This window comes from Pundamilia nyererei, unplaced genomic scaffold, assembly GCF_000239375.1.
Source record: "Pundamilia nyererei isolate P.nyererei 1_Seehausen unplaced genomic scaffold, PunNye1.0 scaffold00047, whole genome shotgun sequence".
Taxonomy (NCBI): domain Eukaryota; kingdom Metazoa; phylum Chordata; class Actinopteri; order Cichliformes; family Cichlidae; genus Pundamilia; species Pundamilia nyererei.
The window spans coordinates 1140035-1158267 of record NW_005187448.1 but is presented as its reverse complement, the minus strand read 5'-3'; the positions used below and the strand labels follow the sequence as shown (position 1 = coordinate 1158267).

Genomic DNA, 18233 nt, shown 5'->3' with positions numbered 1-18233 from the left:
ACACACACACACACACACACACACACACACACACACACACACACACACACACTTGCACGTACTCACAAGACCCTCCACCCACATAGTAAGCAGGTCTGGCCCGGATCTGGTATCAAGCCGGCACTGCTGGTTGACTTCTGGCATGATAAGACGTATGTCATCCAGATATGGGCCAGGCCTGGCAATGATACCACTGTTCATGCAATGGCATACCACATCTGGCCCGATTGTGGTTTGGGTTATGTGGCCTAGGCCCATAGAAAACAGGACTGGCCCGGATCTGGCATCAAGCTGGCGCTTCTGACTGACCGGTGTAATGGCAGAGTGTATGTCAACCAGATGTGTGCCAGGTCTGGCAATGACACCACTATTTATGTGATGGCATGCCACATCTGGCCCAATTGTGGTTTGGTGTATGTGGCCTGGGCCCATAGAAAACAGGTCTTCCCTGGATCTGGCATCAAGCTAGCACTGCTGACAGACTGGTGTCATGGCAGGGTGTATGTCAACCAGATGTGGGCCAGGTCTGGCAATGATGGCAGTATTTATGTTTTTATTTTCCTATTTTAGTTAGAAGACCCAAATGCCATGTTGTGATACTATACTGCTATGGTAGCAGATTTGACATGTTTGTGAGTGCACACTTTATCCAAAACCTAGTGACGGTTTACTCATCATTACCAGCGGGTGGCTGTAGCTCAGGAGGTAGAGCAGGTCACCTATTGATTGGAAGGTTAGTGGTTCGATCCCTGGCTCCTCCAGTTTGCCAGTCTGTGTATGAATGTAGTTAGGAAGCACTTGGTGTAGAGAAAGTGTGTGATTGGGTGAATGCGGCATGTTGGATAGAGCACTTTGAGTAATCCGGGAGAGAAGAAAAGCGCTATATAAGAATCAGTCCATTCACAATCTGAACAGTTTCGTCATGTTACTTTGGCACTATTATGTTCCGGCACATGTTATTACATGGCTTGATTAAGCTGACATCTAGGGCCAGCACAGGGCCAGCAGTGTGCTTGAAACTGGTCCGTGGCTGCACACAACTTACACATGGCCCACATACCGTAAAGAATGACGGCCCTTTGGTGGCCCAGATCAGGTTGGCCAGAGGTGGCCCACACGTGGGCCAGCACAGGACCACCAGTGTGTTTGCAACTGGCCCATGTGTGAGCCATCTCTAGCAAACCAGATCTGTGCCACCAAAGAGCCGTCATTCTTTGCGGTATGTGGGCCATGTGTAAGCACATTGTGTGGGCCAGATCGGGGCCATAACAATTCTGCTATGTGGGCATTGCACACAAGGAAACACACAGGCAGCAATAGTGGCGCACACGCACATACTCACTTAATGATGGTTAATGCATCAAAGAATCTCACAGAGCAGAGATGTCACTACAGTGCTAGTTGGGATAAGGTTGAATGGTAGACTGGAGTATTAACTAAAGGGAACAAAGCAGCTTTTACAGACACATGTAAATGTGCGCACACACACACAGACGCACACACGCTCACAAACACAAATACAGTAGCATAGCCAAAGGGGGATATTGCACAAGAATGTACAAGAAATTAAAGCAGGGATGTAGAAAACAGAAGTTTGAGAGATTAATGATGGGGGGGGATAAAGAACGACGAAATCTTTTCTCAGGACGTCTAATATTTGAGGGTTAGTTTGACTGATCTGAATGCAGAAACAGCAGTGAGCTCAGCAGGATTGCATAATTATTGGTAAGACTACATCATTATTCTTCCTAAGCCTGGACTTCACAGGTGAATTTTCCATCTGCTGTGAAGAGGGGAGGGGGAATTCTGTCAGGCTTACTCAAGTCTCGATTACATATCTGAGAAGGAGCAAAAGAGGAAATCTGGACTTTTTACATGAATGGCAAGACGCCAAACTAAATCTCTTTAAACCAACAGCAGCCACATGTCTTCAGCAGTGTGGGGTAAGATTTCATCACGCGCTGATCTAAGTTGAGTTCTAGATGTTATCCGTGGGTACTCTTTAATATATGGAGCAGATGACCTGATCGTGGCTCTGTGAGCGCTTTTTGGGCCAGCAGTGGATTTGAGCAGCCTTCTAACTAGATCCAGTGTCCTCCTGTTTCTGCCATTCAACCAAATGAAGTCATAATAGAGCCTGACACTAATACTCATCGGGTTTCATTTACTGTTGTGTCCACTGCTGCGAATCTGCCTTGAAGCAGAATGCAGAAGGGGGGGAGGACACCTCTGTAAGAGATACCCATTCAGGAAGCGATAAAATTTGCTACCCTTTTCCACACGTTTACTATTTTTTAAAGAGTTCATTGGCATGCTATTAACCTTTAATACTGCAAAAACTCATAGCTTTGATTAAAAAAAGTGCATCATGTGACAAACACGAATGAAAACTAGACAAAATATACATGTCAAAACAACACATTAGTGGAGTGGGGGGGGGGGGGGGGCTGTGAATGCCTTCCTGCCTTCCAAAGCTTTGGCCTACACAACAGCTGCCTGTCATTCCTGTCCACATGTTGGAGGCAGTTGTATGTTGTGTAGCGCCGACTGTTCCAACACTTCCTGTTCCATTACTGAAGTGCTTGACCTTACACCCCCCCCCCCATCTCATGACAGGGTGTGTGTGTGTGTGAGGGCAGGCAGCGCACATGAAGTGTGTATGCGCACGTGTTTATGTGCGTGTGCAGTATACCAGGGGTTGAATGAAGTCCCAGAGGGCACGAGTATGTTTCCCATGACATGGCCTCAGACTAAACAGCTACTCTCTCCACCCAGACATCCGCCTGTCATTCTCCTCTTAACCGCAGCAAGCAGAAAAGAGCACAACACACTGAAGCATCTCCCTTTTCTGTTTCATTATCTCCTCTTTTCTCATCATCCCTCCTTCTCTGTTTCTCTGCACTTTTGTTGCAGAGTCCTCCCCATGGCCCGCCTCATCCAGGTGAAAAACTTCTCCTCGCCCTCTCGCTCTTTGTCCCCCGTGAATGAGAGAATAAGAGAGGGAAAGATAAAAAGAGAGTGCCTTCGGACACAAAGGGCAGTGTACCCCTCCCAGGAAGTCTGGGAGAGAGGGAGAAAAAACACATCTTTAGAGAAAGGAGGAGGGGAGGACAGCATTGTGCCCTCCTTCCTGACTCTTGTGTGTGTGTGTGTGTGTGTGTGTGTGTGTGTGTGTGTGTGTGTGTGTGTGTGTGTGTGTGCAACCTCATGTGTGACCGGGAGAGAAACTGAATGCCAAAGCAGTCAGTCTATTCAGACAGAAAAAAAGCAAACACACTTAGACCTCACCCTTGCATACAATACACACATGCACACACACTCACACACTAATGCACACAACTATTTAGACCCTCTTTAAGGCGGCGCCCAAGCACTGACTACCAGTTGCATTGTGTGGAATAAAAGATCCTCTTTCATCGTGCCTTAACTGTTTCAAAGAACTAAGCGGAGAGGATCAGACTGAATCTAACTGAAGACATTACAGTTCTAATCGCTGTGAAAGACAGCCAAGGTGTGGCTCAAGCAGCCCTAATGCACAACTCCTGCCCTCAGGGCAGAACTCTAGGTTGTTGATTTCCACTAAGGTTCTGTTACTCTAATGTTCCTCACATATAAGCCACCTTCAAAGGTGCAGCGCTTACTGCCATTATTGGCTGTTTGTTTGCTAAGAACTTCCACCTGAGCGAGGGAGATTGGGATTGGCAGGGAGGCAAAAAAGAAAGAGAGACAGACTAGAAAAGGAAGCGAGAGCGAAACAAACACCACAGAGTGTGAGTTGGTAAAATGTATTTATAAAGCACGGTTCACAGATAAAAATCACAAAGTGCTTCACAATAAAACAAGAAGCAAAACTATATGAAAACAACGTAAAACAAGAAACTAATTAAAAGCTTGACTTCAGCCGCTTTTTAAGAGTCGGTGGACTCTGTAAAGTGCAAAGAGATTTACACAACCTTGGTGCCACTGCCTGAATAACCTGATCCCCACGAGTTTTGAACTGAGCACATGGGACCAGTAGCGACCTCTGACCTGAAGAACCAAGAGCTCAGGAAGAAGAATGAGGTTTCAGCAGGTCAGCGATATCCTGGGGAACTTTACCATGTAGGGTCATAAAAGTTAAAAATACATTTTAAAGTGAAACCTAAAATTTCCTGGCAACCATTGAAGAGAAGGCAAAACTGGAGTGATATGCGATCTTCTGTTGCTGCAGCCTGAAGGCGATCCAAAGCTGCTTTGTTGTAACAAGTAAAAAGACTGTTACAATGATTCAAACGGGAAGAGATGAAAGCACAAATAATGATGGTGTGGCTCTGATTAAACTGATTTTTTGGGAGGTGAAAGATCTCTCAATATTTTGTATGCAATTGTAAGGTTTAGTAGCAGCAGCATACCACAAGTCGTTTCATACAGGTTTCCCTTTCTTTTTTTTGTTTGAGGTTGGGGCGGGGGGAGCTATGGCCTCAATGTGAAATGCATCATATCATATCACCCCCCTGCTTACGCTCTCTTTCTCTCACTGACACATTTTAGCAATGTTTCCAGAAACAGGCACCTGACTACTGATCATATCTGCCCTGGTCTCAGGGTATATTCAGTCACCAGGGTGGTCCATCACCCTCCTCACAAAAACAGCAACAACAAAAAACCCACACCTGGAGTATGTGTGAGTGCCTGTGGCTGTAGCGTGGGTGTCTATGTTCCTAAAAATAAACAACGGCATTTTCATATGATGTGGCGAGTTGTTTTGCTGCGCTAAATCACCAGCTTTTTGTCAGAAATGCATCCAGTTTGAAATTGGTTACAGTGGGGCTAGGGGTACATTCACACCCCCCCACACACGCCGCCTTTGATCACAGAGCCGATAACATACTTCAGTAGTTCTGTTGACGGCGAAGTGGAAATATGATAAATCACATTATTCTAGCTACAGGACAGTGTAACCTCATGCTCGAGTTGAAATCTGAAACAGCGATGGGGAGAGAAAGAGCGAGTGTGAGGGATAGAGCGGCATAAGAGAGAAAGAGAGAGAGAGGGAGGGACTGAGAAGGCCACGGCCGATGAATGGAAATGTACCCCTGCTTCTTCATGCTTCCGTTCCTCCCTTAAGACATGCGACTTGCCATGGTTACTCTATCAATCACTGCACAAAGCAGTCAGATAGTGCTTTACCTTTGTTCCGATGCCAATTCCTCCTCCCTTACAGTCACACACAGACGAGCCTACACGTACACACATCAGTCGGAGAACATTGTGTGTCTGCAAACTGCGGAACGATGGAGAAATAGAAATGGAAAATGTATCCGTTTCTTTTCCCTTCTCAGTTCCACACGTTACCGTGCTTAAACACGCAAAAATGCACACATCTGTGCACATGAAGATCCACGTCTGTTCCGTTCCCACCCCGGGGGAAGACAGGAAGAGCTCACAGGCTTTGTCAGAGAAAAAGGAGATAAAAAGAAATGTTATGGGTGTGTTTGCGGATGAGCGCCGGATGAGCGCCGGATGAGCGCGCGTCTCCGCGCGTCCGCTTTCCTGCATGCGTCCCAGCGCCGCTGAGGAATCTTTAGTTCGTCAGTCAGCAACAGGAGTTCTAAGGAAAGGCAATGGCCTGTGCGCCTCTGTCAGCTGAAAGATGTGTTTTCCTGCGAGCAATATCAGGCTGTTTCTCTGACGCCGTGATGGCCAAGATAGGGCAGAACGTTTCCCTGCTGAATACTCACATGAAAAATGAAGAAAAGAAACCTCCACGCCATCCCCCCCAACACACACACACACTCACAGCAATCCCTTTCCAGGTCCCAGCAGAGTCCATGTATGATGTGGTGAAAGTGCAACCAGGGCCTGCACCCACCACATGTGCAGGCTCAATGGGAAACAATAGGGGTGTGAAAATGAGCGACAGACATCTCACCACACACACCGCAGCCACCTATAAATGGAAATAATATTGTCCTGCGCACATAGATACTGATACACAGACTTCTCCCTCTCTTTCACAGAGCACACACACGCGCACACACACATTAGAGATGCCAGTAAAACGGGGACAGTTCTAATTGTGAAACTCCCACAGCCTGCAAAATCTTCTGAGCGCTGTCTTTCTCATTACTTTTGCGGCCGTTTACTTGCGCTGAAAATATCTGCACGTCACAGCGCCAGCCGACACAATACACATGTGGTAGTCATCAATCATAATTATCATGGTTTAAAAAAGCCACAGCTGTTATTTGATTTTAAAAACAAGCCATAGCACAGTGCCTTCCAACGATACGTCAAGTTGTCAGCGGAGGCCTTGGCCTGCACTGCAGAAACGTCTCTCTCTCGCTCTTTCTCCGGCTTCCCAAACGAGCTTGTTGGAGAGCGCAGGCGAGCCGAGCTGCATTCAACCTTTTCCCCATGACTCACCGGTGTGTGTGTCTTTATTTTTAAACATTTTCTCTCTCCGTTGCTGTGTGTTTATTCTGTCTGAGCGAGGCCGCTGTTATGGACTTCACACAACGTTTGTTTATGGCTTCTTTAATCAGGACCAGATAACGGAGAGTTGTCTCCATCTGTGGGCGCATCCCCAGAAGCTGGGTGTGTATGTCTGCGTGTCTGCGTGTTGCTCCCCTTTAACAATCCCTCCACAGCGTCCCAATAAATATTCCCCCTCTGCAGAAAATTAGCGCCCAGAAGATGAATCGGATTAAAGTGTGCACGTGTCTTGTTCACGCGCCCCCTCCCCTGCGCTTCCTGTGTCTTACGTGATGTCACCCAGTCTTGATTACTGTGTTACTGCTTGCTTGCTGCGTCATCTCCATGGCAACTTTGTTGTCACTTATATTGACCTCAGACTCTAATCAAGCAGTAATGTATTATAGTTGTATTTATTTCAGAATTATTGAGCAGATACTGTGCCAAAGATGGAAACTGTTGGCTTTTCTGAAATACCCTGAAAAGCTAAAGTCTGACATTGAAATTTGGCATATTTGGAAAACACTGATAGGAAAATGAACTTTTAAAAATGTTTCCTGACAAAACGATCAACAGTTAAGCTGTAGACCAGTGGAAACGATCTTTTATTGTGTCAAGCTAAACATCACCTATGTGCCACGTCTCTGAGGTATGGATCTCTCACTTCTCCTTATCACTCAGATTCTCAGTCACTCTTTTAGTGGCGTATCTCAACTCTGAGTCCCCTTCTTTGCGCAGCAGCCACGCACAAACAAAAACACAAGACTAACAAAAGCATATGTTCATGAAGGGAAATGAACATGACTGAAAAGTTTGAGTGAGGGAGCAAAAGTTGTCTCAAAATTCTTGCATGTCTTTTGCACAACGGTGAGCCTGTCGGTGCAAAATTCCTTCATTTTCAACATCTTTGAAGTTTTTCTGCGTGGTGGATATTTAGAACTCCTTCTCTGCAACATTTCAATGACTCTTACACCTAAGCTTTGACTAAACTATTCTCTAACCCTTCTTTTCTTGGTTTGTATTTTTTTGGGTGGGTTTGCTGTCGGGCTTAGGATTACTAACCTTTTCACAAACCTTCTTCCAGTTCACTTTTCAAGAACTGTTTATATGACTTATAGCTAAATCAGTGATTGAAAGTTGGTTGATCCCTAAGGAAGAGCACAGCTACTCTAAGCCATCAAGACCATCATCTCGCTCATCATCACAGTTGGTGTGATCTGTCTTGGTCTACTGATAACACTGTGATCAAGGAGCCCAGGACTGGATTACAGACAACCTGTGTTATATTAAAACCTCACTGGCACTCACACACTGTGTTTACTGTATGCAGTAATTTGTTTGCTCATTTCTTTAGTCTGTTATTTGTTATTCTGACTTTTTTAATAAAAATTGAAGATTGAATAAGTGATCCAATAAACATGAAATGGCACCATATTTACCCCGTCCCTCCTACCACGGAGGTTATGTGACGGGTTTAGTTTGTCAGTCTGTTTATCAACAGGATTACTCAAAATGTTACGGACGGATTTGCATTTGGCTCAGCTCGTAATGATCAACTTTTGGAGTTGATCTGAAGTCTAAATCTGGATCCAGGACATGTTTGGAAGGCTAATATACTACTAAGAAACATGAGTTCATCTTTATATCCATCTTTACAAATAGATAAGAAAAAATCTGGAAACATAGTGACATAGTGTGTCATATATATACATATTTGTGATATAGTTCTGGATCCGTGATGGGGGAAATTCTCACTCTTGCTGGAGGTACGCAGCCTTGGACTAGCCTTGTATTTACAGGTGCCCGGTTTTCATTATAAGCAAACACAGTTTAGATTACACAAACATGAATAAATATCACATTCCTCTGTAAACATTTGACAAACCATTATTGAATGTTTTCATACCCGCATTATTTACTTTAGCTTGAAGTCTCCTTCTTATCCTCCTTTATAGGCCGAGTGCTACCTTAGGCTATTACTTTGAGCTGTCAGTATGCATTACCAAGCATACCAAACAAGCAGTAAAACAACAACACAGGCCTTGCTCATTATTTTATAAGCATGAAAGACAAGTAACTACTAAGAGTAGGTCAGTAACATCAATGCAACAGTGAAACCAAAATATCGAAATCCCTACAGAATGTCACACTGGAAGGTCCTTGAATAACACCTTGAACACCTCTCTCTGCTGTCAGACCCCCCAAGAGTTTACATTCGTGCCTTTATTATACTTTCTTAGGAAAATATTAATTGTCAGCAGATGCTGTAGAAAAGGCTCTGCAATGACCTGCAAAGTTTCATGGCACCCTGCTAACGTTGCAAGCTCATCGCTTGGTAAGAACACACCCCCTCATTACACGTGACACATGGAGCTTATGCTGTGTGTTATCCTTGACGGTGTACCAGATTTTTGTTATACTGAATTTGACTCGTCTGCTAATTATGACAGGCTACTCAAATACCCACATTTTTTGAACCAAGCACAGTTTTTTTCCATATCTCCCTGAAGTTGGATATAGATCACGCCTGAGGACAGATCTGTCCAGCCCCCTGTCAGCTTGGCTGACTTGACAAACAAACAGGCAGTGTGTCAAAACTCCCAACTGCAAAGGGCTTCTGAGAACAGAGTTTACACTCGCTAGCCTGGTGGTCTGGCTTTATGAGCAATGTTAGTGTCATACACACACAGAGACACGCAAATTCAAGTCTCACTCCTGAAGGCTCATGCAAGACACCAAGGGCTGTGAAAGCAAAGCAGAGGTGATGTAAAACCTTCTTGCTTTCCCCGTGCTAATCAAAGAGATGACCTTACATGACCGAGTTAAAAGGTTATATATGTTTTCTACCAGAGGCTGACACATAGGCTGTCCCCGAGTGTTAAAAAAAGATGTGAAAAAGTGTGTGTGTTTAATGTGTGTGTGTGTGCACGCATGAGTCTGAGCATCCTTCACCTCTCCCTCTTTCACCGCAACGCAGCTGCGTCAACACTCACCCCTCAACACACCCTCTCACGTCAGAGTGTGTGTCAAAGAATCAAAGAAATGGAGTGTGCCTGTGTTAAAGCAATGAACAAAGGGGGAAGGAGGTGGTCTCAGGAGAAACCTGAGGAAGAAGAAAGAAGCCAAGAGACTGAGAACGGGAAGGAGAACGAGATAGATAGGAAGGGGGGACCGAGGGGTCAGATCTGAGAGAAAGCAGAGTGAGACATCTGGAAAAGAGAAAGAGTCACTGGGACGAGGAGGAAATTACAGCTGCCCAACAATGATTCATTGGGGAAAATTCTCCTCTGCATCTCCCTCTCCTCCCTTCAGTTCTCCAACCTCTCTACCTAACCCTGTAACCTCTCTCTGTGTGCTACTCCCTGCTCGCGAGGATGGATTTCCATATGAAAAAGGCATCCGAAACATTTATAATTTTACGTCTCTGAGCGTTTTCAAAGAACATTAAAAAGGCACGCATTGACTGACTCTTTGATTTTCCCCGTTTCTCTCTCTCTCTAGGGATCTGAGCATGAACAACATCAGCGAGATCCAGCCCAGGGCCTTCCACCGACTGCACCTGCTATCAGAACTGTGAGTGCACAATCATTCAACTCACGCTCACTTAATGAACCTGCACTGTCACAACTCGTGCATGACGAGAACCAGTAATTCCTTGAACCGCTGATACCCACAGACGCCAGAGATGAGGTTGATGATTCTGGCCCGCCTCTGATCTCCCCTACCAAGAAAGTGCCTGAAGCAATATGCTAGTATATCCTGGGATGGCTGCACAAAAGGGAGAGCTGAGGCGAACCTGATATTCACTCAGAGATCAAATATATGGTCTTTAAAGCGCAGGTTCTGTGCTCGGCATCCAAGCCTCTGCTTTCTTGCCCTCCTTGAATTCGGTTCAGCTGGACAGATCAGCAGAAACAGTTCGTTCGTAGACAAGTGTCCTCGCCAAGATAAACACACACGATGGGAGACTTTTAGGATAGCCCTGGGACAACAAATAATGCAAATAGAATTAAGTATGGATTCATTGGAATATCTCTCACATACGTCTCTTGGCTGGTAATAAATACAGCTTTATTTGATCAAATGAAACTAAACAAACAATATGTTAGACTATAAGAAGTCTAAATGTTTTCGACTACCATAGCATATGCTACAGAGGAAATCTGGCCGGCGCTTTCAAGGTAAAAAAGAAGCAGTATTGGTTTCAGTCTCACAGGGCTGTTAAAAGAATACAAGGCGCAGCAAGTTTGCAAAACTTTTTTGAACACGTTCTCAGTCAACCTCGCCGATATCGGATCTGACTACTCCAACCACCCAGCAGAATTCCGTCTCCGTTTGACAAAAGCTGCCTAGAGACTTGCCCTCAGGGCGTGAATGTGCGTAAGAGTGTGTTTGAGTTCGGGGGGGCTTATGCTTGTATGTCAGCGTTCACGTGATTATTTCACCTCTGAATCCTGCAAACTTTGTGTGTGCGCATGTGTGTGTCTTTGTCGGGTCTTTGGACGGTCTGCTGTTTTCTTTGCTAATTTGCGCAGCTGCAGCCTGTGAGGCATGAGCTAACGATGATGAAAGCAACAAGGTTAGCCTACATTTCCTTTGAGTTGCCGTCCAACTGTGTCCGAAGAGCAGAACGAAGGGAAATTATGTGACACTTTAAAAGCCGGAATATCGAATCGACCACTTTGATTTATTGCAGCTTATTGCATTGCTGATCTGAACTTTTGCGGTTGTAAAACGTTACAGGTCAGATATTGCTGTTGGCGTAATAACGAAAACCACGCAGTTCAGGGTGGTGCTGAGCACTGAAGCTGACATTTGCCTGCATCGGGTGGGGGGGAATGGCAGGGGTGGGGGTTGAAGCGGGGCCTTGGACACAGCTCCATCTGTAGTGTTTGTCCAGGAACAACCATCCCAGTGTTTTACAGGCCCATTGATCTTGCTTCGTCTGCATAGCTATCAAGTTCTGACACTTTATGGAGACTTTTTGTTGCTTTGTAATTCTTCCAAGGAGTATGTTCCTTCCCTGAAGCCAATTTTTTTTCCAGCCCTGTGACCATTTCAGGAGATGTTCTGAGACGATCGTGACATTTCAAGGGCAGGAAAAGCGCTTTTTAAAAATATTCATCTCTGCCTGAAATGGTTTAAAGAGACAAAGCGATAACAGGTTGTGCTACACTTAGAAAGCTCAGAAAAACAAATCAACGCTCTCAACACAAACATGATTGGTTTGAGAGAGACAGCTTTTGATGTGGGTCTCGAGAACTGTTTGGTAGCAGGGAGAGGCAAGGGGCAGGCGTGTTGTGACTGGCAGAGTGATAAATTGTTTGATGTTGGGCTCTGCTTCGCCGCCCGCCCTCCCTTACTCCGTCTCCCTCCCACTGAATTCATTTTCACAGTCCCCCCCATCTTCACTTCACTGCAGGCCGTGTAGTCTCTGCCTTTGACATTTTTTCTGCTCTCACGTCACATTTTCACAAACTAAAACAAATTTGCTGATGGCAAGAGTTTCAACATTTATCCTGTGCTACGCTACAGGAAGGTGAGGGTACAGATTATCTCTATTTGAACACAAACTGTGTCATCCCACCTCTTATCTCTTTGCTCACTTCTCACCTCTGTAGCTTCAAAGTGAATAACAGCTAATCCCTTTGAACCTAAAACGAGGTGATCAAATTAACTCACAAAGGTAGCTAATCTTACTGGGCTAAACCTTCCTTTGATTCACTGCACCATTAATATTGATAATAAGATGTGAGCTCAAGCATCCCTCCCTCCAGCCCTTTCCCTGCCTGTAAGTCCTTATTTCTATTGATCTCAGATCCCTCTTATTAAGCCTTGATTCAGCACTTTGATCAGTGAATTTGCGTCTTAATTTAAACACAAAAACATGCACACAACTGTCAGTCAGACGAAGCTTGAAGAGAGGCGACTGCGTGTCTGTGGATTAATGAGAGGGCAGCGATGCCCATGCTTGGATACAGACTCCTAAACTGGTTTCTTATCTGGCTGTCATATCAAAGACACGCCCTCTTTTTTAAAAGTTTTGCTCTAAAAAAGCCATTTTCTCGTGAAGCGGTAACTTGGAGCTACCAGAGGACGGCTTGGAGTGAGACTGCCCTCGAAGATGTTTCTTTCTGAAAACCACCGCTTCCAGCCCATCATCATTATCAAAGTCCATCCCTGTTTGTAGCTCCTGATCTCATATTTCACTCTGCTTTTGCCTTTAACTTCATAATCAGCCACTTGCGTCGTGTCTCCTACTCACCTTATCATTATCTGCAGCTATCTAACACCTCGTAATTATAGAGGTGATCTGACACCACTTCAAGTGGCCTGACAGGTGGAATAATCTGACTTCCCATCATTGGTGACTTTGCCTCTTTTGGCCTACATCTTAACTTAATGTGCACGGAATATGCTCTTCTTATCTTCTGACACTCTTGATTGGATCCAGTCATATCGCAGCCCTCTGACTCCAACTATCACATGTGAGATATGAAATCCAAATGCAAGAGTGGAGAGGTGGTGAGTGGAGGCCAACGATGCCCTGCTTGTCTTTCTCTTGGCGATAAGATTGTCTGCTGATAGGCCGGGAATATGACATGGGGGAGGGTTAAGAGGTCAAAGCGTTGGCTGGCTTGATGTTCCAGGTGCAGCACCCAGCCAACACTATCTAATATAGACCAATTCAAACTTTTCCTCTTAGTGTTGCCAGAATGGTTCATGTGCTGCCCACAAACAACCACATTCAAAGGCTGACGCTCCACGTGTCTGCATTTTACTCCCTCAATTTCAGAGGTTAATGGCAGGTTAAGTGGTTGACCTCGATGTCAAGTCAAAGGTCATCTGCTCACATTTCTTTTGACGGGCCAAGGTTGTAAAACATGCGCGTACTAAGCACTTACATAAAACACCCACGCACAATTCGCCCTCTCGCTGATAAGACCCGTTTATCTCCTCTGTCTCCCCTTTCATCATCAACTCCTATCACCTACCCTGGTCCTGCTACCACTATGACTATCACTACCCGAGATAGTGTGCCAAAATATGATGCCGTCTTTGTTCCCGAGGTCTTTAATCTGTCGTCTTGTTTATTATTTTGAGGCAATAGAACGAGATGATACATAGAACAATCAGCGGTGGATGTGCTTCAGCGAATCCCTCTCTGATCGGCCCAAATAGGAGGGTGGTCTCACCTCTGTTACCGTCTCCACTGCGCCGGCTACACTGGCTTCTGCTATGTTACCTATGAATCATTTTATAGTTGAGGTGGAATTTTTATCTGTGCAGCACAGAGGCCAAGAGCAATTGTAACAATCTTCAAATCAAATTAAAAGAACGAAAGAAAAAAGAAGAAACAGTTGGAGCCACGGTTTGACATGAGCAAGGCGCCTTTCATTAGACGGAGATTGATGTGGAACGACTAGGAGGCAAAGTGTGGAACATTCACTCAAACGCACGATCATTTACACACACATAAATACACACTCTGATTTAATGGAAACAGTTGGTCAGCGGTAACTGCCGATGTTCTGCTGATGTCTATCAGGAACGTCTGAGCATTTCTTTCCCTTTTCAGCATCCATCCTCGCCATCGACGTAATTATTCATTTGATAAATGACGTCGGCAAGAAAAACACGATTCTGCTTTATTGCTGTGTTGGCTACAGTTGAATAGAGAATGGCTGCACAGGCAGTGGGACGTGCACAAAATGCCCTAACTACAGTGTTTGTTTTCTAAAATGTAGAATCGCTGGCATCCGTCATCGTCCACATTGAAAAATCACTTATTTCTCTTGCTGCTGCATCAAAGCCTTTCAATGCATACATATATAAATAAGTCTACTATATATTAAAGACTAGCCAAAACAAGGCACTGAAGGCGTTTTTATTTCAGAAACTTAAATGCATCTCTGGAAATCGACCTAAAAATATCCCTGTTGACCAGATTGTGCATCTGCGGAAACTCAGAATGGTATTTATTGTCCCTGGAGAGACATTAAAATTCAATCAAGGGAAACTGAACCAGTTTTTCTTGAAATTACGGATAAATATTGGGAGTGTCATTGAGTTGAATGCTCAAAGAAATAACTGTCTGTCATACGTCTGTCATTTTTGGGAAATCTATATTGAGATTTCATGCGGCACTGTTTATGTCTACGTGAATACGTTTTGACTGTGGTTTGACTAAATGGCACCACAATAGCTTGGATAGTGATCGGCTCGCTTTGTGTTCTAGCGAGCCGATGTGTGTGTTTCTGTTGATAAATACGAGATCTGTAAAAGTTATAAACTGAGCCGAGTGTGAGATTTGGCAGGCGTGGGTGGAGCTGTGTGGTTTGCCACTGCACAGTAATACAACACAGACATGTTGACATGAGCGTCAGATGTCAGAGGGAGTTTGACGGGAGCCCTCGACCATTTACCATCTGGATGCTAGTGGCTTGGGAAGGCAGACAGCACACTCTATCAATAATTTAGCATCCTGGCACTGTTGGTACAGCTTTTCCAGAAGCAGGCTGCTTAGCATTAAGCTGAAATGTCAGGCAAACATCACCTGTAGAGCAATTGTGTGAGGTGGAGGAGGGCTCCGTCTTGTGTGTGTGTTTAATAAAAGTGGGTGGTCTTGAGTTGTGAAGCCCAAATCTGTGTTTAAACTGCGCTTCCAGCTTGTGACCTTGAGAGTTATTCTGCTGGACTGAATGTTATTTATTTGGACATCTTATACACACACTCACAAATGACCATTAGGTGCTGTGTTTGATAAACAAACTGATTGGATTGCTTGTGTGAATGCGTGTGGTTTCTCTCCCCGCTGTCCTCGAGGCCCCTTTAGAATAGGCCGATTTACCCTCAAGGACATGGAAATTAGCGCACGCAATGTCTCGCTGCACACATGTGTTTGTGCGCACACATATAGTATACACCTTACTATACAAACACGCACATAAACACACTCACATCCACACATATACTTATGCGGTGCACTTGTTGACCCAGTCTCATTCAATTCAGTCTTTACTCACTCATCGGCGCTCCCAGGATTGGTTAAGGTTTCAGGGTGTGCCTCGGGCCAATAGCAACCACACTGAAGGGAATAGAAAATTCTTATTTGCATACTGCCCCAACAATAACCCCAAAGCAGTCTGGGATGAAGTCACATCACAGCCTCATCCAAAAAGTATCGAATAAAATACGTAAATGAACGTAAAGAAAGCTCTTCTCTTGAGACTTGTAACTTTTTTTGTGTCTATGATTGTATTTCGATTTTTCACTTTTATAATTTTGCTTGTTTCTCTTTTAGGCGTATCTCAGGGAATCAGCTGAGGTATATCTCAGGCCTCGCCTTCCAAGGTCTACACAACCTGAAAGTTCTGTAAGTAACTTCCTCCACCCTCTCACCTATACCACAGCCCTGGTTTAATCCCCATGCCTAAACCGCCACTGTGGGTTTATCCCACTCTATCCTTTGAAAGGGAACTTGCCCTACCTTGAATGAAACACACAAGCCATGCATCATTAACTGCAGTTAAATTTTATGAGATTGGGGGAGACATGCACTGCTTGCAGCACCTTTATTTCTAAACAAGCGCTGTTTCACTTGCGAGGACACACACACACACACACACACACACACACACACACACACACACACACACACACACACACACACACACACACACACACCCCCTTACAGGTGTATTGCAGGGACCTCCCAGTCACACCACCCACTGAGATTACAGAAAGTGACAAATAATTGACCAAGGACTCCATTCAAAGCTGTTCTCTTAACACCACACTTCTCAAACTGTGTTCATGGCCACCAACTGTTAGAGCTGCTGCAAAGTATTAAATCATAAAAAAAGTGCAAAGCAGCCACAAAACTCAGAGCACCTTTTGACTTGTGAGCGCAGGATCTAATGAGTTGCAGCCATATTTCTAGTTAGCGCAGGACAAGGATTTTAAGGAGATTTTCATGAGCTTTGCCAACCCCCTCAACTCCTTTTGGACCTTGGCTGAGAAAAGTCAGAGCGGCAGTTCCACAGAATATAAACTCAGCTAGCAAACTTGTGGTTTGTAATTTGAGGGAATCTAGAGAATTACCAGGCACACCAGTTGATCTTCTTTCACCTTGTGCCGTGAAACTCACCGAAACAGAACGAGCCAACCGCAATGAACGATAGTGGGAAATACACTGTGTCATATACACTCGACACTACAACGCAAAAGGAAAACTTTGGAGGATCTCTTTGACCTCACGGTAACTGAACTATCCATTTAATTTCTTAACATAACGGTGAAGGTCTCCCTGTGTTAGACATGAAAATACTGCTGACCTTGTCTAGGTTAACCACAAGATCCCTGCTGACTCTCACAGGCACACCACACTCGCAGAGGTTGAACAGGAATCCTCCCCATTGGGAAATTCTTTGAAACAGGAAAATATATAAAAACAGAAAAGTTATATAAATAAATGTGAAAACTATGCTATTACATGCGCTATGCTCCATCCTTCATTTACAGCTAAATAAATAAACACATGCGCAAGGAAATGTTTTAATTATACTTCATATTATACTTCATATCATACTGGCGGGGGAGGAAAACAAAGAAGCATTTCTCAACAGTGGAAATACGATATACGATTCCTATCACACAAGACACGAAGCATTCACAGAGACAGACTACCGTGGCACATTGACCCCCTGGGTCTATGTGACACACCGGAGGCTTTATGAGCCTGTTTAAGTGGACTTGTCACAATAAAACTGAAGAAATAGTGTGAGATAGATAGAAAAAGCAAGGGAGGGTGAGTAAAGAGAGAGGTCTATTGTTTGCTTCCCACTTCCTCCCCATTTTTGCTCCAATCTTTTGAGAATGACATCAGCAGCCCACCCAGGGAGGCTCTTTCTCTTTTGCTCTACCCTTCATTCTCTGCTTCTCTTCAAGCTTTCACTGGCCCTTTCCTTCTTGTGTCAGATTTCCCTCACTATGAAATTTTTGTCCTGCCCGTTGCACTCTCGCTCTCGCATGTGCACACACATCCAGTACGAAAACTTCATGAAGTATAGACATGATACATATAGCTGTGTAATATGTGTGTGCCTTGTAGGATGCTACAGAACAACCAGCTGGAGAGACTTCCTGATGATGCTCCTTGGGACCTACCCAACCTCCTGTCCTTGTGAGTCTCCGTCTTATACACATTGCACTCATCTTCTCGTCCAGCAGTGAATGAAACACTGGCCACCTACGCATTTCACTAATAACCACAATGCAGGTATAGGAGCACTGCTGACAAATGACAGACCATATCCAAATGGTGGCTGCAGTAGTTGTGTGCTCAGTGCTGCTGTGCTGCTTAATGGAAGAAGTCACGGCCTGATTGTGTCAGTGCAGTGCATGGTAGCATCTGGAAGCCATGAGGGAAACAGCAGACACTGCAGGCCAGCGAGAGCATCTCCAATGAGCTGTGAAACAACCCCATTTTCCATCAGTTCCCCCTCTCTTCCTCCTCTACTCCTACTCCCCTGTTCTTCTCCCACCACCCACACTGCTATCCCCCTGGCTAATGAGAGTGTTTGGTGACCTAATTGTCTAATCTGCAGGGTCAGTGTATGTGTGTGTGTCAGTGTGCATGCGTGTGTGTGCATGTGTGGACCACCTCATCTGCAATTGCTCACCGGTACCCCACTCTTCGAACATTGCCCTCCACATGTACTCCAAATTATTAATTCCTTGCAAATATCCATAAAGCCTTTTCCTTCATCGCAAAGACA

General features: G+C 44.8%; 1 protein-coding gene across 1 annotated transcript in view; it reads left to right on the top strand.

Annotated features, from left to right (window-relative positions):
* lgr6 (leucine-rich repeat containing G protein-coupled receptor 6) overlaps positions 1-18233 on the top strand; it is a 38029-nt gene that overhangs the window by 6096 nt on the left and 13700 nt on the right. The window contains exons 2-4 of the mRNA XM_005732503.1: positions 9955-10026; positions 15758-15829; positions 17567-17638. Coding sequence (XP_005732560.1) covers positions 9955-10026; positions 15758-15829; positions 17567-17638 — 216 coding nt within the window. The remainder of the gene's footprint in view (positions 1-9954; positions 10027-15757; positions 15830-17566; positions 17639-18233) is intronic.